The sequence below is a fragment of the Manacus vitellinus genome, unplaced genomic scaffold, assembly GCF_001715985.3.
Source record: "Manacus vitellinus isolate BGI_N305 unplaced genomic scaffold, ASM171598v3 scaffold_30_pilon, whole genome shotgun sequence".
NCBI classification, from domain to species: domain Eukaryota; kingdom Metazoa; phylum Chordata; class Aves; order Passeriformes; family Pipridae; genus Manacus; species Manacus vitellinus.
In genome coordinates, this window is record NW_021940291.1 from 7,917,238 (window position 1) to 7,941,622 (window position 24,385).

The 24,385-nt window shown below is 41.3% G+C and overlaps 1 protein-coding gene across 5 annotated transcripts in view; it reads left to right on the forward strand.

Annotated features, from left to right (window-relative positions):
- Positions 1-22,211, forward strand: part of TEAD1 (TEA domain transcription factor 1) — a 157,516-nt gene extending 135,305 nt beyond the window's left edge. For 4 of the 5 annotated variants that reach the window (XM_018076054.2, XM_018076053.2, XM_018076055.2 and 1 more), the window contains 4 exons: positions 3,236-3,409; positions 14,406-14,546; positions 15,511-15,663; positions 16,381-17,071. In XM_018076054.2, coding sequence (XP_017931543.1) covers positions 3,236-3,409; positions 14,406-14,546; positions 15,511-15,663; positions 16,381-16,494 — 582 coding nt within the window. In that variant the 3' untranslated portion in view covers positions 16,495-17,071. Of the gene's footprint in view, positions 1-3,235; positions 3,410-14,405; positions 14,547-15,510; positions 15,664-16,380 lie in introns of all 5 variants that reach the window. The other variant, XM_018076056.2, reaches the window with a different exon arrangement.
- The last annotated feature ends 2,174 nt before the right edge of the window (positions 22,212-24,385 follow it).

Below are 24,385 nucleotides of genomic sequence, written 5' to 3' on the forward strand. Positions count from 1 at the left end.
CAGACATTAATGGGCTCAAAAATACAGGCATAAAACTTAGCTTATTTGCTTTTATCTGTGCATCAATTCCTGTCAGGGGGCATGTTTGTATAAAAACGATAGGGATCATTTCAGTATCGATTTACCGTGCTCCAAATATCACATTATTGTTTGTTAGTTCGTAGGAATATGCCATGTCTAATTAGGTTAGTAATGATTGTACTTAGCATAGGAATTGCAGCAACATAAGGAGACAGTAATCACACATTGCAATACCAAAATAAACATTTCTGTCCTAAGAATGTTGTCAGGTGATGTCATACCATCTGTCCCACTGTACCCCCTCAAAAATTTTGCTGCAGCAGCATCTGGTACTTTGGCGAGCTCTACAGACAACTGTGGTAGCTTTGCAGCTGCCTTTAACTTTCCTTTTGTATTTAAAGAGTATTAAGACTTCATGCTCCATGTCCCTATAAATATGTTTTCCTTTACTGAAGTTTGGATACTGAGCAATTTGTAGGTTTTCCTGGTTTGCAGAATAAGTTACAGTGTATGAATTGCCTTGGGAACTTGCAGTTGCCAAACTGTAAAATGCAGCTCCCCCCTTCCCCCTTCACTCCATAGCCACTTTTGGGCCCAGGAGAGAGACACCCTTTTGGGAAGGAGGACGCTTTCCTGGTCGCAGGAGAATCTGAGCCCTCAATTCTATAAAAATATGGTTATTTGTACAACGTGGAACAACTCCAGCAGGAAAGACTGAGAGGAAACAACCCCAAAATAAATAATGACCCGGCCTCTAATGGTGGGGGTGGTTTTTCAAGCCCTTACTCTGAATGAGAGAGACCAGAGAGATGCTTGGGGGCATCTCACATCCCCAGGGAGAGCACAACTGCTGGGCATGCCTAGGCAGGCTGTGGGGGTGCTGGGAAGGGAAAGGCTTCAGTTTAATTTTTCTGAGTAGGCTGAAGTGCTTGTCTCTGCTGGGGAATTCTCATCATTCTCCTTGAAAAATGGAGATGTTTGCCTGAATGCAGATAGACTTCCATCGATAGCCTTGTTCAGGGACCCAGCCCATGTCCTGTCCTACCGCACTTCACCCCTGGTAGCTCAGGAAAGCAAGAGGAGCAGACTCCCTTTCTAGTGGTTCTGGCAGTTCCAAGGTACATGGGGTGCTGATACATTTTACTGAGATCTCACTTTTTCAGTAGTGAGCAAGACAATTAAGAAATGCTCAATATGACTTTTTAAGTTCTGTACTCGCAGCACTGCAAGCTGAATATGTGTCAAACCCCCAAAACTTGGAACCATGATGCTTTCCTCATATTACCTTGCATTTATTTGGCTTTTTTTGTTTTCTCATGTTAAAATCTCTCCTTAGTCCACTTTTGCCACTGCTGGCTGAAGTGACCTGCTAGAACTGACCAGGAGCACTGTTGTTGCCAACTAGTACAATGAGCTCCTGTGTCCTGTTTAGTTTGCAAGCAAAACCAGTGCTGGGGGAGGATGTACTGGCACACTCTCCCCTATGAACATACATCCAGCTCCCAGTCACCTGCTATTTCTCTGCCATGCCTGTTCTCTTCAAGGGAGAAACAGCTTCTTCGGGTCAGCTCTGCCCCTTTGGGGCTCCACATGCACTGACTAAAAGCTGGGCACATTTTCCACTTGTGCACAGAGGAAGCTGGGATGGCATTCTCTGAAAGAGGCTGCAAGGGAAATCCATGGAATCAGTGATCTCAGATTTTGGCTTGCTTGTGCAAACACCTATTAATAGGATGTTACACTTCCCTTTTTCCTTCCACAAAATTAAAAAAGAAATACAACCCTGTAAAAAACCATGGACTGTATCTCATTTTTGGCATACACAGATGAGTGTTCTCTGGTTCTAAATTCAGATTTTACCGTGCTAGATGATTTTTTAATAGATTTCAATTTCATTTCCTAAGTGCAGAAATCTAGCCAGTCCATTTCCTTTTCCCCAGAGTTTTGGACATCTGCTAGAGAAGACTCTGCTCACACTGAAGGAAGGCTCTGAGTGGTTGTCCAATTCATTTAGATTTGTCATTTCAATTTGTTCATTCGGCAGGTACACTGTAAACAAAATGGCTTAAATGAGGTTTGCTCTGGGGTTTTAAATATTTTATTTGTGCTTAGCTTTTGGGAATTGCCCCTTATGTACAGCATCTGTTCAATGTGACAGGGTTTCTTGGTGTTTCTTGACTGCATATCAGCCTTCCTTTAACTGAGTTAGCGAAATGTTTTGTAATCTGCATAGTTTAAACCCTCAGTGTTCAATCCTGTCACTCTCGAGCTCCTTCACTCTGCACACTTGACCAAGGGAGGTGCTGATTGACTGGTGGCGAGTCTTCGGGGTTCATCCTTCCACTTTCATTTTGGTTGGAGAAATGGCAGCTCTTAAAGGACCATACTGGACTCCTTAGGAGGCTGCTGTTGACTTCACTGGGCCAAGGATTTCCCTCAGGCAGGAAAGGCATTGCCAAGGTGACTCCTGTGATTGTAATGAGGTGCGATGGGATGAAGTTTAGAAATGGGAAATTGAAGTTGAATGTATTTTGGCAGAGATGGTCATCTATGGAGCAAGCTCCCGAGGGAAGGGGTAAGAGTTTGGCTCTTTAATATTACATAGGTCGAAATACTGGAGGACATACAATGAGGACCATGTCCATAAGAACAGCAACACAGAGTAACTGGCCTTCTTGTTGCTGTCATTCGGGAGTGAAAAGAAAATCCCTTTCATCTCTTTTAGTTGAGTGGCATTAGCATATGCTATAGATAGAGGTTTGGGGTTTTTTAATAGATAAACAGGAGGTGTGTACGTGTGGACTCTGTGGCACAAGCAGAAATTCAGGCTCTGAGGTCACAGGACATTAAAAGCCACTGTTTAAAGAGGCAGAAATAGGCTTTCCTCATGAGCATGTTCGTTTTGTTATGCTCGGCGAAGCACTCTTTATCACCGTGCTGCCCCTGGGTCTTTCAGTGTAAATTACCCCCCTGAAGACGGCCGTGCTTTGAGGTTTGCAGTAGGGACACAGGTTTTTTTGATGCTGACCCTTGTTCACAAGGGTCTGTGACACAATCACTGAAGTTGTTCACGGAAATCATACTGCAGAAAATCACAGTCCCGGGAGTAATGTGTGAGTCATTTAATCCGTCAAAGAGCACACACACAGACCTCTGCCATAACAAACCTCTGTTCTTTTCCTGCAGCACTGATTTTCCTGTTTCTTTCTTGCAGTACAATAAACACCTCTTCGTACACATTGGACACGCTAACCATTCTTACAGTGACCCGTTGCTCGAGTCGGTGGACATTCGTCAGATTTATGACAAATTTCCTGAAAAGAAGGGCGGTCTAAAGGAACTGTTTGGGAAGGGGCCTCAGAACGCTTTCTTCCTCGTAAAATTCTGGGTGAGTAAGACACGACGTGGAGGACCTCTCTTGTCGAGGAGGCCTGTGTTTGGTGTTTAGTTTTGTGGAAGATTTTCCCGTTGTCGTGCACGAGGGCAAAGCTGTTTGCCCTTCAGGTGGGACGCTGGCCCGGAGCCACTCTTGTTGACAGCTCCCCGCAAACGTGTGCAGCAAAGGCAGATGTGCCTCCACTCTGCTTGACACAGCTGCTGGGCAGGAGCCAACAGGTACCAAGAGCCCCCGTTTGGAAATGGGGAACTGCCATCTAGTGGTCCAAGGAAAAGCGGGGAAGGCGTAGGAACGGGGCCTGCTTTTTTAGCATTTCAGATGTTCAACTCCGAACGCAAGTAGTGCGAGTATCAGTCCTACCACCAGCCCACGCTTAAGCAAAGAGGACCAAGCAGGATTTGAACTGAGCCTGGAAGGATGCCAGGGGTTTTCTTAAACCTCTTATTTGTTTGTTTGCTACAGCTCATCTGCTTTGCCCTTGCCTTTTTGTTAGTCAGCCATGGGACTCTGCTCCAAAGCTTATATCTGTTCATGTCAGCTGTGAGAAAGAGTGAAAAAATAATACAAATGGAGGACTGACATGTTGTATATTGATCTAGTTGTGATGAACTTCATTGATACATCAGATTTTTCTTTGTGTATTTACAAAACTCAAGTTAGCGATACAGTCATAGAGTCATAAAATCATTTAGTTGGAAGAGGCCTCTAAGATCATTGAGTCCAATCAGTAGCCTAACATGGCCAAGTCCACCACTAAACTACTAAAAGTTTCACCCAAAAGGATCAGCAAATCTGTAGACTGAACCTTATGCTTATGCTGAAGCTTTTTCTACTCTAATTTGTTAGGGTATCTTTTTGTGGTATACTCCTTTTCATAGCAACAATTATCATCTAAGCATTTTAAATTTGTCTTTTAAAGCCTCAGTCAAAGGGACGTACTCAGGGTTTAATTGCAAGATGGACAGGTTGAGGCTGAAACCAGAAAAGGTTGATCTGGAACCACTGCTTATGATCAGATTTCCTGGTGTTTATCCATATGACTTGAAATACTCTGCACCTCATAAATATCCCAGACTTCACATCTTTCCAAGAGTTTCTGTGGGACAAGATTTAGAACTGGAAACTGGACTGAGGGAGACTCTTTTCTCAAATCTGGCTGTAGAATGGCTAAACCAATGAATAGGGGCTGTGCTGGGCTGCAGAAGAAACCCACTGAGGAATTCATGGGACTTAAAACTGGGCATGGGAGCTGTAGACCAAGTATTTGAGGGCTGGCTGAGCAAAGAGGCCAGGACAAGGAGACAGCAGAGAAGTGGGAGCTGAAACACATCAGGCATCAGTGACCTGGAACAGGCAGATGAGAATGTAGGGTCAAAAAGTGGGAGGCAGTGGGAAGAGAGAGCATTGGGATAACGATCCTGCAGGGAAACATAGGGATGAAGTCACACAGCAGAAACAGGTATGTAAGAGGTGGGAACAGGACAAGCATAAAGGCAGAAGAAATATGGCCACAGAGGAATAGAGCTTGGAGTGAAGGGTCTGTGACCAGTAAATACATTTCCTTGCAAAACTTTGGCTTGAACTGAGGGCCATCATCTCACCCATCCACCTTGCATGATAAATACTTGTGAAACCTGCTGGTAAAAACTGAATGTCACCTCACTTGCCTGTTCTCATTTCCCACAGAGAATGATAAGCCTCAGACTTTATACTAGATGTGGATGCAGCAGAGATTTGTGATATGGTAATTGATGTATTATACTTTTTTTCCATCTGGAAACTGATTTTCAGGCATGCTGAATGCTCAAAGATTAGTATCTAAAACCAGTAGAGATCTTCTTTGGATCTTTATGTCTGTGTTGTACTCCTGACTTTGACAATTCAAATGCCAGCCTTCTCTGCTTTATCTCCTACAAGCAGTGCACACTTTTAACACTCCTGTCTCGGTTTCTCATCTGTAATGTGGGGGTGATACCACCCGTTCACCTCAGGTGGTCACTAACAAATCAGACTCATGGCTGTTTATGAGGAATCAAGAGAATGCCATGCAAAAAAGACCTTTAAAAAATTAATAATTCTGTGTTCAGCACAGGTTTCGAGTGGTATTCAGGAAACAGGGGCTGGGCTACAGTGAATAACAAAGACAAAGAAATGTTGCATAGATGCTCAGAGGGCATCTATGTGCAGTTGTGTAGCTAAAGACTATGACATGATACAGTTCAGCAGTCAGGATGTGCAGGCAACTTCAATCCAACATTTCCTAACCTCACTGTGCCTTCCAACATAATGGTCTTTTAATACAATTTTGTGTTGTATTAACTTAAAGATTAAAAAACATACAGTGCTAACATCCTTCTGAGTTATACATCAAAAATGTGGTGAGAATGCCTTCCTGAGCCATGACCTTACAATAGGCTGGTGGATTTTCTCTCTCATCAAGTGAGTGAGGCAGGGAGAGTTGCCTGGGGTAGTGTTTGAGTGTCGCAAGAGTCATGATGAATACTCTTCCAGGAATAAACTTCACATGAGTGCCCCCCAAGTCCTACACATATCTAGAAATATGTGTAGGAAAAACAGAGGATGGCTGTGTAATTAGTCATGAGAGTTAGATCCTAAAGTGTCAGCTCACTGTCTTTTATTTCTTTCACCCCAATAGGACTTTTCTTCCCCATTTATATGGGGAGTATTTAAAAACTATTCTAAACAGTTATATATCAGCAGGGTAAAGCTGGCACAGATTTCTGACAATGTTTTTGACCCCGTTAGTAACTTCAAGTTTATTCATATGAAAATAGACTAATTTTTGGTTGAATGAAGCATCCTCTTCTGAATAAGTATCAACTCTGAAAGTTCATCTCCCAATTTCTGTTCGTGATATGTGGTTATTTCTTAGCCCCAATACTCTCTCTTACCATTTATTTTACCATTTCCCCCTCCCCATCCTTTCTGTTGTTTTCCTCCTTCACTATCATTTAGCCATCAATAGTTTGCTCAGCAGTGTAAGCTTGTGCATCCTGGCACCAGTGACAGTCCAGGTTTTGGTGGAATCTAATTGTAACATGGGTGAAAAAGGAACATGTATTTTGGTTGGGCAAAATAGTACAGGTGTGAAAGCTCTCTGAGGAGAATCAGTGCAAGGAAAACAGGGTCTGAGTGAAAGAAGTTGAGGCAAACCAGAGAAGGGAAACAGGAGAGTGTTGTGGCATGAGAAGCTTGAAAGTGAAGGTGAGAGTTCGATGCCAGAAGGGATGGTGACCCTGCAAATGGATTTAAGAGAGGCTGGTATGTCTCTGGAGGCAGCACAAAGGGTATTTTGCTCAGACATTAAACCTAGTGGGGAATGGAAAGATGGGAAACAGGAAGACCACAGATGAGTACATGCACTGAAGATGACTAAAGCAGATAGCAGATGAGCTCTGGTATCTGGAAAGAGCTACTACCCTTGCTCTTTCCCATTTAGTTCTGCTTGAGGCTTCTCAGCAGCACAGTTTTCCCTGTTTTCTTGGTTTCGGTAATAATGTTTGATTACAAAGAAAAAGTGGGAGGGAAAGGTCTGAGGTCTTGCAAGAAGACATTTGGCACTTTTGTAGTTGACTTTGCAAGGCAGCACCAGAATGGAGTACAAAGCAAAGTGTGCTTTGCTTTGCAGAGCTTTATTGGTTCATACAGATTGTATCTCACGTGAAATACAACCTGGTGTTGGGAATGGGTGAGCTTCTGGCCTCGGTCTTGTGACCCACACCTGTGGTCCTCTTCCTACCTAACAGTGCAGGAGATCCTTATACACCACCTCAAACACCCAACCTTACAGCCCTGCAATGCAATTCCCTGGTCCTTGTCTTGCACCTTGAATGCAGTGACTCCGTTCCTCTGTCCTACCCCAGGTAGTCACTGGGAACTACAGAGCTCGGGGAAATCACTGCAGAGACAGACAATTACAGTAATAGATAGTGGGAGCTTTATGTGGTATATTGTGCACTCAGCACAATAAGGAACAACATCCTAATGATATGGCACAGGAAGTTTGTGTGACAGTGATATGAAACTGGAGATTACAGGGCTATAAAATTAAAATGAAAATAAATATTCCTGAATTAATGTAAAAGTTATGTCCTAGAACACTGATGATGCGGAATTCAGAGAAGGCTGGTGAATATCCACAGATGAAACCTTTCCCTGGGTGCAGGCTGAGTGCACGGTGCTGCTTCTCTCACCAAAAATAAGTCACTACCAAAATAAGCCCAATCTATGTAAAACAACCAGGTATGACCCATGCAATTACCTTAGAGTAACATCAACAAACCTCTTGGTTAGTTCGTACTTAAACTGTTTTTGTGACTTGGGAATAGCCCCAAAGTTTTCTGGTCTTTGAAGTTCTGATTAGCCTGTCTAAAAGCTAAGTAAACACACTGTGCCTCTGTTGGTTTCTTTTATTGGTTAAAGTTCTACTCATGTTGATATCTAATGCTGGCCCCACTGATTACTCACTACTAATCTTAAATTCTCTAATGCTAAACAATACACTTAGGCCTCCTAAAGGAGTTCAAACGAAATGCTCAATTGCTTCTCCAGCTTTACCCCAAAATGTCTGTCTAAGACACTGTTGCTGACCTTGCCTTTTTGGCCCATTGTGCTGATGCCCAGTGCTCTGCCCCTCAGAAATCCACCCTCCTGCTGATGGGCTGTTCATCCCACTCACACCACCTCCCTGTTGAATCCAGTGCCTCTCAGCCACATCTCCAACAGACATCATCATTTTGACTTTGCTGTTATGCTCACATCCATCTCCACGAATTCCAGCAGGCTCCATACCTCCCTTTATGCCCCTGCAGCTTTGCTGGCTCTGTAACTTGCCCTGTCTAGTGCTAGTTCATCAGACATCTGAAAGGAGAGAGGGTGTTTTCTCATGGATGACATAAGAAAAAAACAACTGATATAAATTAATGTTGGGCTGTCAGGCTTTCTATGGATCTGATTCCACTGACTTAATTTTAAATGTTTGCAGTAGCTTGAACTGTTCTTCTGACTGAGGAAAGCTTAGTCAGAGCTCACCACAACTCTGAAATAAAGACTCAAACTCATCTGAAGATGCGTGGATGATATTAATTGATGTTTAAAATGAATGCCTCTATTTGCAGGAATCTGCAATGCAAACTAGGAGTTTTAGAAAGTAATGCATATTATAATTAGGGCAAGCTTTTAAAGATGCTTTGAAGTCCTAAACATTTTTGAAATTCAAATGTGGGATGGAAATAAAGGAATCTACACAATAAAGGGACATTAAATTATGTCTCCCAAAATTTCACTGTTTTATAGATGTAAATATATGCCATAATTAGTGGTAAGTAACATGAGGAGGATAGTTAAGTTTATTCCTATTCTTATTCAAAACAGCTGTGGCATGAAAAATAATGCTCCTTCTCTTTGTGATACACTGGAACAAACAATTTACCCATGTAATCAGTGTTCAGAATGGCTTGTGCCTGTGGTCTCCTCCCACCCCCTCCTGAATTTATCCCCATGTGCCTCCAGCCGTCTTAAAAGGTGCAGAGATTCTTTGTGCCCTTCGTTCACACACGCACAATCGTGGCTACTGCCTTTTTTTTTATCCTCCTTTCTATTTTTACATGTAATTTATATTGCATAATCCAGAATCTTGGATTTCCCTCCGCACACAGACACACACACACACACACACTCTCACCAGCTTGACTGGCAAATGATCCGCAGCTCGCAAATGGGCCCCGTGATGTGAATGGGTCTATGGCCAGCATGCAAATGTATGCAAAACAAATTAGATATGGGAGAAAGCAGACGTCCATTTTCTTCTCCCCATCGCAAAGCCTCTCTGCCACAGGGAGCTCACGTGGTGCTCGAGGAGGACCCCCTCACAAATTGATGCGAGGGCATTAAGCGCCGGGGGCCGGATAATGAGTGGAAGGGGCCGAGCAGCTGGGAAGCCGGAGCAGCTTGGCCTGTCCATCACGAGCCCAACCATGTGGCAGACCTGGCCGCAATTCCTGAGCTGCAGGGTGAAGCGCGCGGAGGAGCGTGCCAACGGCCCAGATGCTCCCGCTGGAAAAAATTGCTTCACAATTTGGAATCCCTGCTCTTTGATCGCTCTTCGGAGAGGAGGAGGGGGAAGGCACGGCGCGGTCATATGAGTAACACACCTCCCCGCAGTCAGCAGTTGTTCAAACCTATACGTTGTTAATAAGTGACCTTAACGTGCTTAATGTTAACAACCGAGTGCCAGTGTAAATTGTCCTGGCCCTCCCCATATCCCACTGTTTCCAGTAGGTGCTGTTTTCCTTCTACTCAGCAGGAAGGATTTAGACTCTCCTCAGCGGTTTTTGCTGGAGTTGCTCTTTTGTTAGCCAAAGCTGTTATTATTACACAAGTGCTCTACCCTCTGCCCCTGCCCGTAGCACAGAGCCTGAGATCCCTTGGGAGAGGAATGGGAAGATATTTTGATTTATTATTTGAACTCTTTATTTTGGTTGCAGCCAGCTCTGTTTAGGTGCTTGCTCCAGCAAGCTGGCAGAGGCTTCTCCACGCAGCACGCTGAACACTTGGTGCTCTTAATATGTAATATTTCCAGTGCCACCCATTGACAAGCTGTGCTTTATTAATGAATTAATCATGCTGTTACACAAACGCTGCAGAGAGGATGCCAGAAAGCTGAGTGCCTCTCCCACCTCCAAATGCATTCAGCTAATATAAAACTCAGTGCTCAGGAATAAATCAAAATTAGAGTTTTACTCTTGGAAGCAAATTCCATTTGTGTTTTTAAGTTGTTAGGGTTTTTTGCCCTAAATTGTATTGATCTCATATTTTAAAACTCAATGAGTAAATGGACTCCTGTTCATCACACGTGCTCATAATATTTGAAATGCCATAATGTTTGAAATCATGCCAGTAAAATTGAAGGCACCATTCAAAATGTTATTTATCCGTATATGCTGCAGCAGTGCTCACCAGCCCCAATTTCCAGAGCCAGAGAACAGCTGCATGAGAAGCTGTACAGAAGGAAAAGCCGGTTTACAGCCCAGGAAGACTTGCAACCTGAATCTGACATGCAAGAGAACAGCTAGAGGCAGAGCACCAAGGAAATAATGAGGCAGAGCTGGTAGCAGCACGAGAGGCTGCAAGCACAGCACTCCAGATGCTTGGCTGTTTTTCACAGGGATCATTGAAGAAGGAAAGCATGAGGAGAAGGCTAATAAGATACATTCCTGTGTTTCAATTTTGTTGTTATTATATTTATCTAGCCTTGCCTGTTCTGTAATACAGGCTGTGAGCCTCACTAAGTAATGCCTGCCTTTGGACAATAAGCCTACTTGAACTAGAGCATCCCTTTCAGTTAGATATTTAGTTGGTTAAAAAAGACCCCAAGTAGTGGTGATTCCCCCACATCTGAAATTATGCCAGCGTTCCATTGCCATGAGGGTTACCAGCCCCTGCCTTGTTTCTCATTCTGCTCTTGCGTAGCTTTAGCTTTCTGCCTTTTAATGTCCTTTTCTGCAAGATTTAATCTATCAGAAGACTCTTCCCCATGTAGCAACTTGCAGGCTATGACAAAGTTGTGGAAAAACTTCCCTTGGAAAAAGTAAGTAGATGGAGTTTCATTAGTCATTCACTACAAAGGATGTTTTCCAGACCTGAAATCATTCTTGTAATGCTTTTCTGAACACTTTCCAATTTTCCAACATCCTTTCTAAAATGTAGACACAATCCCTGGAATCAATACTGTAGTAAAGAGCTAAAGCTGAAGACCAGGGTATTCATGTATAACACATCACCTTTTTCCCACTCAGAGCTGCACCTACAACTCTCACAGCCACAGCAGTGCCTTTTTTTGGGGGGGATGTGTGTCTCATAATCTCTTTCATCAGTTCAAGAAATATAATTCAGCTTTTAGATGTATGTGTTTAGATGAACTCCTTACTATTTAAGCTATAACAGTATAATTAAGTCCTTCACCATAATTTTTTAACCAAAGGTTTGTATTTTACCAGCAGTGACAGTCTGTCTTTCCTTCCTTTCTCATGGTATTCAGCATGGAACAAAGCTTTCAACACCTGGTCCAGAGTATTGCCTTGATGTGACAATCCCCTCTTCACAGTGATAAACACTCCTGCCCAGTGCTCATGTGCTCAGCCTCTAGTGAGAAAGTCTGAACCCAAACTGAGGGTAAAGATTTGCTTTAGTATGTAAGAATAGACAAAATTGTTTCAGTACTAAAAGAGGCTTTGGTGAAGCCTTCATTTAAGAATATATGCTTGCCAACTCCTATGATTTTTTTATATTGGTGGTAGACTATTTTGAAGAGTCTTAAAGCTTCAGCTCTCAGCAATCTGTAATTAGTTGATGATGAAAACTGTTGCTAACAAAATTCTGTCCTTCCTTGAAAACACTTTTATTGTGTGTAGACTCAAAAAAAAAAATATTGAAGAGCAAATAAGTAGATGAAGATAATACACATCTATATTACCATCATGGGACTTTTGCAACAGCACTGTGATTGCATAAGAGTAAATCATGACAATTGAGAGATAGTTTCAAGTGTTCTTCATTCAAACATCAGGGCCCCAGCCTGCATGTTTTGTGTACACAGGCCTCCTGGTGATTTCAGCAAGAGCTGGAAGAGCTGTGGGAGTAAACAACAGGGTGCCAGATGGCCACATATGTTACATTTCCAGGTTAAATGTCGGCACGTAAATACAACAATTAGATATTTTTTTTCAGTGGGCTTCAAAATCAGAAGGCAGCAGATAAAATGTTATTCTTTTTTTTATTCCATAAACGGTTGTTATTGCAGCTTGAAGTGTAAGGTCTATGTGGTTGACTCTTTTGACAACATGAAATTATGAGGAGTGGTTTAGTTATGATTTCTTAAATATTTTGCTCATATCTGAAAGGAAAAAAAAAAAGAAAATGTTTTGCTAGTAAAACTGTAATTTACTAGCTAGTAAAACTGTGGTAGCATCAGGAATAGCCCCATTTTAAGAGATTACTCCTGTTATTATTATTATTATTATTAACTACAACAGTGCAGTTTTTTCAGCAGAAATCCCTATTCTTCAGAAATTCCAGTGGAGCAGCTGTGGCATGGCTGGTGGATGCTACAGTTTGTCGTGTTTAGATGTTTGTCATGTTTCAATTGCAAGCCAGCTGTGATGGCAAATTGTTTATTTACTATCAGCTCGGAACAATTTCTTGCAGCTCGCTGTGAAAACACCGCTTTAGACGCACATTAAACATTAACTGCTGACCTCACGCAAAGCAGGTGCAAGAAACAAGGTGTAGCAGTGATAGGATTTCTTTCTGTTATGCAAAATACGTGACTATAGGGCTGTTTGTGTTACTGTGTGTAAACCTCAGGAGACTGCTCCACTGATTAATTTACAAAGCCAGCCCCAAGTAATCTTAGACCTGTGTCTTCTGTGTACCACAAACTACCTCAGTATGTGCCATTATCAGCAGGTTGCCTCAGAACGGTACCACAAATAAGGGCTGCAGACACTGAGTAGAATTAATGAGCCATTGCCGGGTTAAAAATTAAATAGCAGTTACAAATGACCTGAACTATACTGAATGCCCTGCTCTAGAATCATAGAATGGTTTGGGTCAGAAGAAACCTTAGAGATCATGTAGTTCCAACCCCCCTGCCCTGGGCAAGGACACCTCCTACTAGACCAGGTTGCTCAAAGCTTCGTCCAACCTGGCCTTGAACACTTCCAGGCATGGAGCATACATAAACATACCTGTAAACTGGTTTTTTAAAAAGTTTCGAGGTAGACACGAAGGTACCTGTCAAGTATTTTTTGTTCCATTTCTATATTAGCAATAAAACCAAGCAGAGCAAGACACTTGCAAGTGAAACAGTCGCCAAAGTGTATTTCCCTGGTAAAATGCTCATCTTGGAGTAACTTAAAAATTCAGGCAGTTCCTAGCTGTCACACTGCAGTAGCTGATCAGCTATTTCCACATAAAAAGAAAACCCTGCCCTCTCTCTCCTTGGGCACCAAAGATGTCAGCAGAGCTAAAGCCTGAATCAACAAATCCAGCTGTGCATATCCCTGGACTCTGCCTGTATCCATATTAGCATGCTTTTAAGTAGAGGACTTTTGAAAATGGATTGATGATGTCAAAGAGCACAGTGGCAGAACAGCTCCAGCGCTGCTGCAGGCCCAGGGAGGCTGGATTCAGCAGGTGACCCGTGTGGTTGCTTTGTAGCCAAATTAATCCCGCTGTGCGCAGGACTTGGGTTTGGGCGTAAATAATTAAAGGTAGCGCTGTTCCTCACTTGATCCTGCAAGTCTCGGTCCCTGTTGCTAGATATCAAAGGCAGCTGGGTAGTTACTGAGGCTGCAGAGAAATGCTGGAGGAAAGCAAACACTCCCAGCAGTATTTATTGGTGGGCAGGCACGGCTCTGCGCACACGGTTCACGCGCGGCCGGCGGGTTGCGTCACACGGCTCCCTGAAGTCAAGTATTTTGCTGAATCAACGCCATATGGCCTGACAGTCTTATCAGAGATCGATCCTGTGTTGTGCAGCTGTCTCCCTTTGCCAGGAGGATTTCGTTGCTTTAAGAAAGGAAAAGGAGAAAGTGAGCTATGGCCTCTCCGGAGTGGGGTGGCTCGGCTGGATTTGAGACCGCAAGGCAGGTTCCCTCCAGAGGAATTGGCTCTGGAGCTTCAGGGATTTCCATCAGCTGTCTGCCAGACAAGAACATCACCTGTAGCCCAGAGAAATACTGGGTCATCTTTTATTGTGTAAAACTTGAATAAATTGCTGCTTTCCTATGGTTTTGCTGCAACAGTTAGGCAGGTACTTCCCTGACAGACCTTTTCCGCTGTTGCTGGTCACCACAAAACCACCCCCCTTATTTCTGAAAAGAACAGTGAACTAATGACAGCTTATGCTACCGACATCATCAAGTGAAAAATAAAATCTTCACCATCTATCCCTTTTTCCCAACAGGCTGACTTAAACTGCAACATCCAGGATGATACAGGAGCATTTTACGGAGTCACTAGTCAGTACGAGAGCTCGGAAAACATGACAATCACCTGTTCCACCAAAGTCTGTTCATTTGGAAAGCAAGTAGTAGAAAAAGTAGAGGTGGGTGTTGTGATGGGATATGTGTGGTGATGCTCTGGTTCCCTTTTATTTTACTTGGGCTTTTCTCTCTCTTGTCTTTACTTGATCTTACCTGGCTTTTCCTTCCTTCCTTCCTCTGATCCTTCCTGAAAGAATACTTTCCTTTCCAGCAGCGTTTGGGTTCATTTTAACCCATGTGTGAGTAGTAATAAGCCCCATACACACATCTGTTATCTGCAGTACAGTTTTTGTGTTGGAATTTTAGCCTAGAGCTGTAGGTTGAGCCTTTATAGATGTCCTGGTCGCTGTTTATGTCCTTCTTACACAAAATATGTTTTCTAACCATGGTGACCATAAATAAGGTTTTAACCATTTCCATTATTCCAAGCTTTGAGAAAGCAAAAAATCCCCACAAGCCACTGAGTAGCTCATCTGAGCAATTGGTAGCTGGGCAGCTGGAGTCCAAGAGTCACAGCCTTACCCTCCTTCAGCCCTTTATGAGCCCCTGCAATCTAAGTCAGCCTGGTTTTCTTCCACCTGTAGCCTTGCATTTTTCTGTAGTTCATAAATTGCGTACTAAATCATGCAATAATATATCAATGTTTGTATGTGTATACTTAAGCATAAATATATAAACTTATTTTTGCTGTTCTCTTTGCAGACAGGTGCCTCATAACTCCTTTAAAATCATCTTACCACAAAGTTTTCTGCCTAATATGATTTTTACTCAACTCGGACTTTCTGTTCTGTAATCCTCATGTGTTCAGTTTGTCAATTCACAGGTTTGAGAACAAGTAGTGATATTGTAATTTTTAATAATTAAGGGCCCTTGAATTTTTAGCAGGGCACTGCATAGCTCAGGCAGGGAGTCAGCAAGTAGGTGTGTGTGTGTGTCTGAGCCACTTTCTCTTTTTACTGTCTACACAAAGAAAGAAAAAAACAGATTTAGTGGTCACTTTCTAAATGCTCTTCCTTATTTTTTCAGACTGAATATGCAAGGTTTGAGAATGGCCGATTTGTGTACAGGATAAATCGCTCTCCCATGTGTGAATATATGATCAACTTCATACACAAGCTGAAACATTTACCCGAGAAATACATGATGAACAGCGTGTTGGAAAACTTTACAATTTTATTGGTATGGACTCACTTCTTACTTTTCCATTTCTAAAATACTCTCAGGCTTTGTACGTCTTGCTTAGCTTGTAATGTTGAGAACCAGTTTGCAGATCCCTTAGTCATGTTGCTTACTAGACAAGCCATCCCACTGACTTCAGAATGATACTCTTGGAATTGGGCACTATAGATGCTTGGGATGAAAAGGCTCAGCTGGCTGTGAACATGAACAAACATCCACAAATGTGGATGTTTTCCACATTTTGTTATTTTCCACAAATTCAGCTTACTTCTCTCTTTTTTTTCTCCACACAAGTCTGGTGTCTGTAGGGAGCCTGAGGCAGTAACTTTGAACCATCCCATGTGTTCATACTGAGACTGGGCTACAGTACCGCAAATATCAGTGGGGTTAATTAGTTCTTGGGTGGGGAAAACAGGCAGTTAATGCCCAACAGGTGATTTAAAGCACAAAGAATGGTCGGTGTGGTGTCCTTTAAGCTGGTTTCCTCAGTTACCCAGCTTGCTTTCAGTGCAGTGGCAGCTCAGCCAAGCTGAGGATTCGCTCAGAACCGAGGGCTGGCAGCACAGGGAGGGTGTGGGGCTGCAAGCACAGAGCCGTGTTCTCCCTGCCCAGCTCCCTTTGGCAAGAGAACACAAGGTGATGAGGGTCATTTCTTGTTTCAGCCCTGGTGTTTCCAAGTGTGTAATGTCCGGTCTCCCTCTTCCTTCCCCCAAACAGGTGGTAACAAACAGGGATACACAAGAAACCCTGCTCTGCATGGCTTGTGTATTCGAAGTGTCAAACAGCGAACATGGAGCACAGCATCATATCTACAGGCTTGTAAAGGACTGAGCAGTTATTTATATATACACTTCATTTCACTTCTTTATCAAAACACAGACTGTAAACCTCAAACACTAAGTGGCAGTGCCTCTGGCCCAACTTTCACCCACATTTTTCTAAATCCTGTTTTAGTGAAGTCATTTTTAATGTGTTCATATATAATTGTAGCTGTGAAATTCTGGTACAGTTGTAAAAATTATTTCTAAAACTAAGTGTTCTTCAAATTTGTAAACCACAGTTCTTTGGGAAGACTGTATTTAAGAACCTAATGCCTCTGTCTGTGGAGGCCTATTTTTAATTCTGATAGAAAAATGTATGACAGAGCATTTGCCATGGGGAAAAACTGACAGCGTTTATAAGAATTTATTTTGGGTTTTTTTCCAACATGAAATACTTGTTTTACAATGCAAGTGAAATTGAAATGAATCTTTAGCTATAACTGTAAATGAGTACGCAAAGTTAATAATCTTTATAGAATTATCTTTGTAACTAATTAGGGTGGAAGATATGGACGAATGTAATTCACTAAATTATTTTTTAAAATGAAACATTTTTCTGTTTGAAACCAAATGAAAAATATAGCCTTAAGAAATGCCTGATGGAAACAGACAGGTCCTAAAATTAGGCAAATTTTGTATTTTTTTCTCAACGCTAAAACTAATCTTCTAATCCATTAAACTTTCAAACAGGTATTGCAGAGAAAGAAAACATCATCCCTTACCCCTAACATATCTAGTGTATTTTAAAAGAGTATAAAGTTGTATTGTACTAATATGAAAATTTGATTATTTAATGAAAAAGATGGCTCATTTTGCAATAAGTAGGTAAATACTGAAGATTTAGACTTGCATTATATGTAGTCTTGTGTGTGCAGTTATATTTTATATGGACAACTGTGTTTTCTAATAAGTTGAGCAAAAAACTTGCAACTCTGAAATGAACAGATGAACGGAAACAACTGACATTGTGACAGCATCAAGTAATTCGTAAACAGAAAGCAAAACACTAACGTGTTTGAAAGAAGAGTATGTACAACTCTGAAAGGATCAACAGCTTTAATATCTATGAGATGCTAGAAAATCACAACCAACAATCAGGCAAAGAAGATTGGAAAGTGGAGATATTTTTTTTTTCTCCTTTTCCTCTCAGTCATGGTGCTCTTACACCTCCCCCAGTTGTCTCTCCAGTTCTGACTGGCCAAGACCTTTACAAAACAGACACATACGTACCACGTGGGGTCTGCTGTCCTTTTGCATCCAGATGTGGTAGTATTCATCCTTCTGATATATTCAGGGAAGACTCCAGGAAGAGAAGTACAGCTGGAGATATTTTAATACTGTAAGGATTTGAACCATGGATGTGGGTGTGAGTGATTGTCTGAGGTAGCACGTGTGAGAGCAGTAGTCTCATTCCTCCTGGTCACATCAGAGAGTGTTGCTCCGTTTCTTCTCTCCTGCTGCAGCCCAGCACAGCCCCTCAGTTGCCCAAGCAGTTGTTTGGGCAGGTGCTGGGCCAGCAGCGGGTTCTCATGTGATACCTTTGTCTGAAAGGCTGAGGGCTGCCCGACCAAGCACAAGCCACCTTAGAGATCAGTCATGAGGTATCAGCAAAGAGGGTTCTTGGGAAGGTCTTTTGTAGTCCCAAATCAAAGAAGTTAACGTTTAGCAGGTCCCTCCTCCCTACCCTTTTACAAACAGTGCCCACGCGCCATTTAAGTGTAGAATTTACTCCCAGTGCTGTAGTCTTCAAAAAAGAAAGCTGTTTGGTTTGGTTTTTTTTATATTATATGCCTGCATAGTACTGTCTGTTAGAATTGCCCATTGTTGAGTTCTCCAGACTAGAACAGAGCCTAGATGAGGCAGTGGGTCGCTGTATGTCTGCGTCAGACCAGGTTCAGACTCAGCACTGGTGAGGCCTCGGGTTAGAGAGCGGGTAGGTGGATGATTGCTGTGATGTCTAGCTGTTACCTGCTTGTGGATATTAGGGCTGATGATCTTTCAGTTTTATATTCTGCGAACTGAACAGAGAAATATGTCCATGGTAAAGTCTCTTTTAATGCTCATTTTTTAACACTAACAATCACATCAGGAAAAGCACTGCATTGTAACAGCCTAACGGTAGCCCTTTATTCTAAGCACTTGGTGTTACAAGTCAAAAACTACTTTGTTTTTTTGTTCTAAAGTTGTCTTTTATTTAGGGTTTGAATTGTGGGTTTGGTGATTTATTTTTTTTTAATTTTTTTTGTTTGTTTGATAACAAGCAAACTCTTTAAGGCATATAAAGTATGTAAGTCAATTTTCAAAACCAGGTACAGGTTTTTTTAATAGAGTCTGACACACTACATATGCCATAACTCTAGGGTATAAACAGTCACAATGTTTATTGGTGTTCACATATGTAATATTAGGGAAACTACTTCCATCGTCTTTTCTTTACACTTCTGTAAATGATCCATACCCTGTATATGTTAATTCTTAAAAGCCTTAATCCTTCAACTGTTGAGTGTGGGGTGTGTAGTCCAACAGGCTGCCTGTAAACTGTGAGCTCTTTTGTAAGCTGGAAGTACTTATCTTGTTACTGTTACTTTTTTGTAGGAACCTTTTAATTGAGAGCTGCCAAAGCATTACAATATGCAGTGCCTTAGCATTATATTAGAAGAACCTTTAGCCTCTTAACATAAATTTTATATGTTGTTTTATTAATTGGTTCCATTTTTAAAATATCTGTATTTTTTCCCACAGAAAAAATATTACTCTTTGACTGCTTGGTCTAAACCAACCGTCTGTACAAGTCAGTCCCATTCCTACGCAGATAAATGCCTATACCAAAAGGAAAGGTTACAGATTCTTAGTTCTCCGTGAAAAAGTGAATTGTATTAAGAAATGCTGCCTTTTTAAATTTCATGACCAAATAATTAATTGTGACTCTTCTGCACTCTAGCATGAAAGTGCCTTTGGTTTGAAATTCCAGCTTAGAAAAGTGCTGCCATAATAATGACAATTTGTAGAGAGACCAAAAATATTTAGTTATCACCGTAATGCCTTTGGTTTATTGGAATAAGTTGAATCTACAGGCCTCCATTCACAAAAGAGCACCATTCATAGCAAAGTGATTTTGCTAATGATCAGCCTGCTGAAGAATAATCTACTGTTTGCCATTTCTGACAGCATTGCAATCCAGCAACTGATTTGTCTGTGATATAAAAATGAAAATATTCACGTTGATATTCTCTTCATCCAGTCATGCATCTGCATAATGAGAGATCCATATACTGCAGAATTTCAGTGGACAGACATGACTTCACTGATCTCCTCTAATAATATTTCGGCATCTGTGAAGATTCTTTGTTTAGACACAAGATTTTGTTTACAAAGTTGTGCATGCTGAAAGTCAGCTGCATAAAAACCAAGATGAAAATGGAGAACCGAGAACAGTTATAGGGAAAATGGAATTGTGTGTTTTTAAGCATTGAAATGTTGGGTGTGAGCGTTGTGGATGAAGGTGCTGTTAGAGAAACTCTGGCCAGCACGATTCAAAACACAGGGTTGTTTTGTTTATCTCCCAGATGATGTCTTGGAAAAAAAAAATTAGCTCCTCTTAATTACGTGTCTGTATTTGATACCTTCTGTGAACGGGGGCCATACTGTACACTACAACTGAAATCGATGGGAAGAGGAGCAAGATTTTAAGAAAACAATGTTAGAAAGAACAAATATCAGCAAAACCAAAAGCTGTCAGAGGGATTATATAGTTGTGAATACAATTTTAACTTGATTTTTAAAGTATTTGATGAAAACTAAGATTAACTTTTTATATAGAGAAATATTGTGACACTGTGTGGTAAATATTGTGATAATTCAAGTTCCCTTTCTCTAAAATATTATTTTTGTTATTCCTTCAAGGTCTAAATCTCACTTACCTCTATAAGATAAGTAATCCTGTTGAACATAATGAGACTGAGGTAGGGCAAAGACACTTTAGCCCCACAAGCAGAGCAAAACATTTTCAGTTATTGCCAAACGTTGCAGCTGTACTAGTCAATATTTGTGATAAACTACACCTCTGTCTCGTTGAAATAAGAATAATGGTACCATTTGGGGCTGTTAAAAATTACTACTAACAAGTGTAGTTTTACTTACTTGAATTCCAGACCGATTTTATTTAGGTACTGCACCACTATTTTGAAGGAATCACAGACATAATGCCTGTTTCTCACTTTCCCTTTCTCCCGCAGCTACAGCTCAGTAAGTTTGGCAGTAGCTTCTTCCGTTAGACCTCCATGGGATGGGCTATTGGGAATAATGAAGGGTGTACATTAATGTTGAATGTAAGTAACTGGCCACTTCGGGGCAGATACAGCATTTGACGTACTAATCCATATCTATTTATTTTTCCACTGCGGGTCCTGGGGTGTACTTGCTTCCTGAAGCAGTTCCCCCTTGGAGTTTTCCTGGAGCACTCAGTCAGTCATACTGAGAAACTCCTTTCCTTGACCCATACTGAATACACTGATACACATGCCCAGTCACACAGCAGATGTGTATAATAGAATCCAGTTTTGTACTTTTCTCAGGATGATCTCTTTTTTTCCCTCCCCTCTTACCTTTCATAACAAGATGTTTAGCCCCCTAAAAAAAGATTTGAGGCTGGATAAGTCAAAGTACAAGAAACACTTCGGACATCTTCATCTTTTAACTTTTCAGGTCATTCTTGCTGAGATCATGTCATTAGTTTCAGTGTGTAAATTAAATCTTAAATGCACTCAGTTGACTAAAAGGAGATGGATCCCTGTTACCTCCTTACAGAGTATATGTTTTTGTTTTGTTTTGTTTTGTTTTATGGGCCTCTGATTCAGGCTCACGACTGCAGACAAAAAATACAATATGTGCCTGAAAAAAAAAAAAGACAAAAGAATTTTATAACATTGAAAACCTGAATAGCCTTTAATTCTTCAGTACATTTTATGTAAAACAGGTTGGGTTTTTGTTTTGTTTTGGGGTTTTTTTGCCATGTGCATTTGTTCACATTTGTAAATGACTTAATGGAATTCTCACTTTATGTTTATTTGTGTAATGTGTATAAAATGGGTTTGTGACTTAAGCATATTCATATATGGTCAGTGGTTACTTTAATATTGTACTGCTGCTGGTAACTTTTGATGTAGAACTTGCCTTTTGATGATAAAGTACCTCTAGGTTAGACAGTGAGGGAAGGCTCTTGGAAAAAAACTGAATGTTCTCCAATGTTTTCTTAACATATTTGCAGAAGCTTTCAAAAGGAGTTTCAGTCAAACCTCTTGGCAGTACAGTATTCTTGTATTTGTTATTGTCTGTGTGTAGGTACTGGTACCTTTTTTTTTTTTTTGTTTAAAATGTTTTAAGTGTTGGCTTTAAAGTGAATTTATCTTTAGTATGATAGTAATATGAAAATTATAGGTTTTGTGTGCAGAGAATTTTTTTATAAAGTGCTTTGTAAAAAAAAAAAAAATGTATTCTAGCTTTCGCGGTACATATGTGTGATAACTTTAATATCCATGACAGTTAAGTGCAATTATTTCATCACTCTAAAAATGCTATTTTTGTGTCGGTTACTGCAGGTGTTTTCATGTCTTTGCAAAGTGACACATTTTGATGCCTTCTTGATAAAGTGGTAGAATTTTTGTAGCTTTCTAGAAACTTTGTATTCATACAGTATCGATTGAAAATAAAGACAATGAAAGTGTTTTGTGCATTTATCTTAATCTCTTACATCGATCTGTTTTTAATGCCGGGTTTAACTTTCAAAACTATCTTCCAAAAGAGCACAAGGCCTGACTTGCAGCAGTATCTCTGTACCTTCCTAAGGGTACAAAGGACATCCACCAGGGTTTACAAAAACCTGTAGGGATGGCACTTGAGGAAGTGGCACATCTGGAAGCTCTGTTTAACCAGGAGTCCATAATCCTTCCTCTAGCTTGTGTGTCTTCCTAAAGAAACGATGGTTTTGAAACAGCAGTTAAACTGCACTGTTAAAATGGGAAAAGCCACTCAGGCCCCTTTATTCCAGGAATGACCTGTTCAAAATCTTACATAATAAACGGTTCCAAATACATCATTAACTTGGCAACTAGAGCTGAGTGAGGAGCGTGGTAGTTACCTGAGGTTGAGGTGTTTCTTCCAGGACAGTGGGAACTGTCCTACTCTGTGGGAACTGAGGTCCTAAAAATGTGACATCCTTTCAAGAGATTGGTTTCTTGTTTTCCTTGAACCACTTGCCCCTCAACTACCCGCTGTACCTGGTGTGATGAGAGGATGAAGCGTGGTCAAATAGTCTCCTTCATTCACGAAGTGTAATCACCTAGCTAGGAAAAAAAAAATAGAGAAAGGAAAAGAGAATAAGAGGGATATCCTGGATCAACTCAAATCAATGGGAAAATTACCAGGAATTGGCAGAGGGGAAAAAAAAAAGTACATCTGGCTCGTCTCTTCAAAAGGGGAGCAGTGGCTTTTGAATAAACCACATGCCCCTCCCATACTCCCCAGTTCTCCTTTTGGGTGGCAGATGTTGCACTGCCATTTTTAAAATGCCAGCAGAGCACCCCCCATGTGCAAGATGAATGGGTTGAGAACAATGCACAGATATGGTCTGTTTTGACCCTGTTTTCTCCTCTTTGTTCCCCATTAAGTATATGGCTTCAGCCCTTTGAAGTGGGTTAGCAGTTTCAGAAGCAACCTGCTTCTTAATTAAGGTTCTGCTTCTTAATTAATTTAGGTTAGAACCATAAATCTTCCACCTTTGGGAAAAGTGTCATGCAGCATTTCAGGTTGGGAGTCCCCAGTGCAGTGTCACACCATTAGTTTATTAATGAGCTGGTTTCAGCAGAGGCAGCAGCCTCTCCCTGAGGAAGCCTGGCCTGGTTTTCACTGACAGGGAACAAAGAAGACAGACCAGTTACTCCATGCACAGAAGGATGAGCTCTTTGTGGTCCATGGACTTTTCTGTGGATTTTAATGTGGTTTTTTTTTTTTTAAAGATACAGCCTATAGGACACTACAAATCCAGAACACATTTAATGCTCACAAACCCCAGGAGGAAAAGGAGGGTTCAGAGCTAAGCAGTGTGTTAGCAGATGTCTGTAGTTCCCCCACACAGCTCTAGCTGTTCATCCCAACCCTGACCTTTCGCAGCCTCACTATTGTTGTCTGGGGCCCTTTGAGCAGAAACAGCTGAACAATCTGTTACCCCAAACAGTGCCAGCTTAGCAGTGGTCATAAATAATTACCTGCCCTGTAGAGAGGTGTGACACTTAACTGGTTAATGGTTCTAAATTGTTATATGATTGCTGATGTTTTGTGAGAGCTAGAGCTGTGCTGGAAATGCTAGAAAGCTGGTGAAGGTGGGAATGGCAGGAGGGAGTGGGTACAGAGACACTGTACTAGAAGTATAAGGAAAAGGAAAACTGAAGAGACCTAGAGAGCAAGTGACTGTGAGGAAATGAGTAGCAGGGTGTTGCTTTTCAAAGAAAATCAAAAGCTGAGGACAGGACAAAATAGGAAGAAGGGAGAAAAAAAGATGATTTGAAGACCAACATCACCAATAAAAATTCATCAGAAGGAAGGAGGGAGAATTCAGACTAAGAAAAAAGCTACAACAAAACAAACATTCACCTTCTAGGTCAGTAAATATAATTGCTGCTTTTTTTTTTTTTTCCCCTCCTGTATTTTTTATTATAAGCCCTTTCTAGGTTGGGACATATCCTCTTTAAGCTTGAGGGAAAGGGCTGCTTTAGGCTTCCATTCTTGTGTGCCTCACTGGGGAGAGCTGCTAAAGCCTGAAAACTTTAGCAGCAAAGCACCCTGTAGCTGCTCTGACAGATGAGGAGCTGTCAGCTCGGTTTCGATTAGAAAAGAGGGAGAAAGAG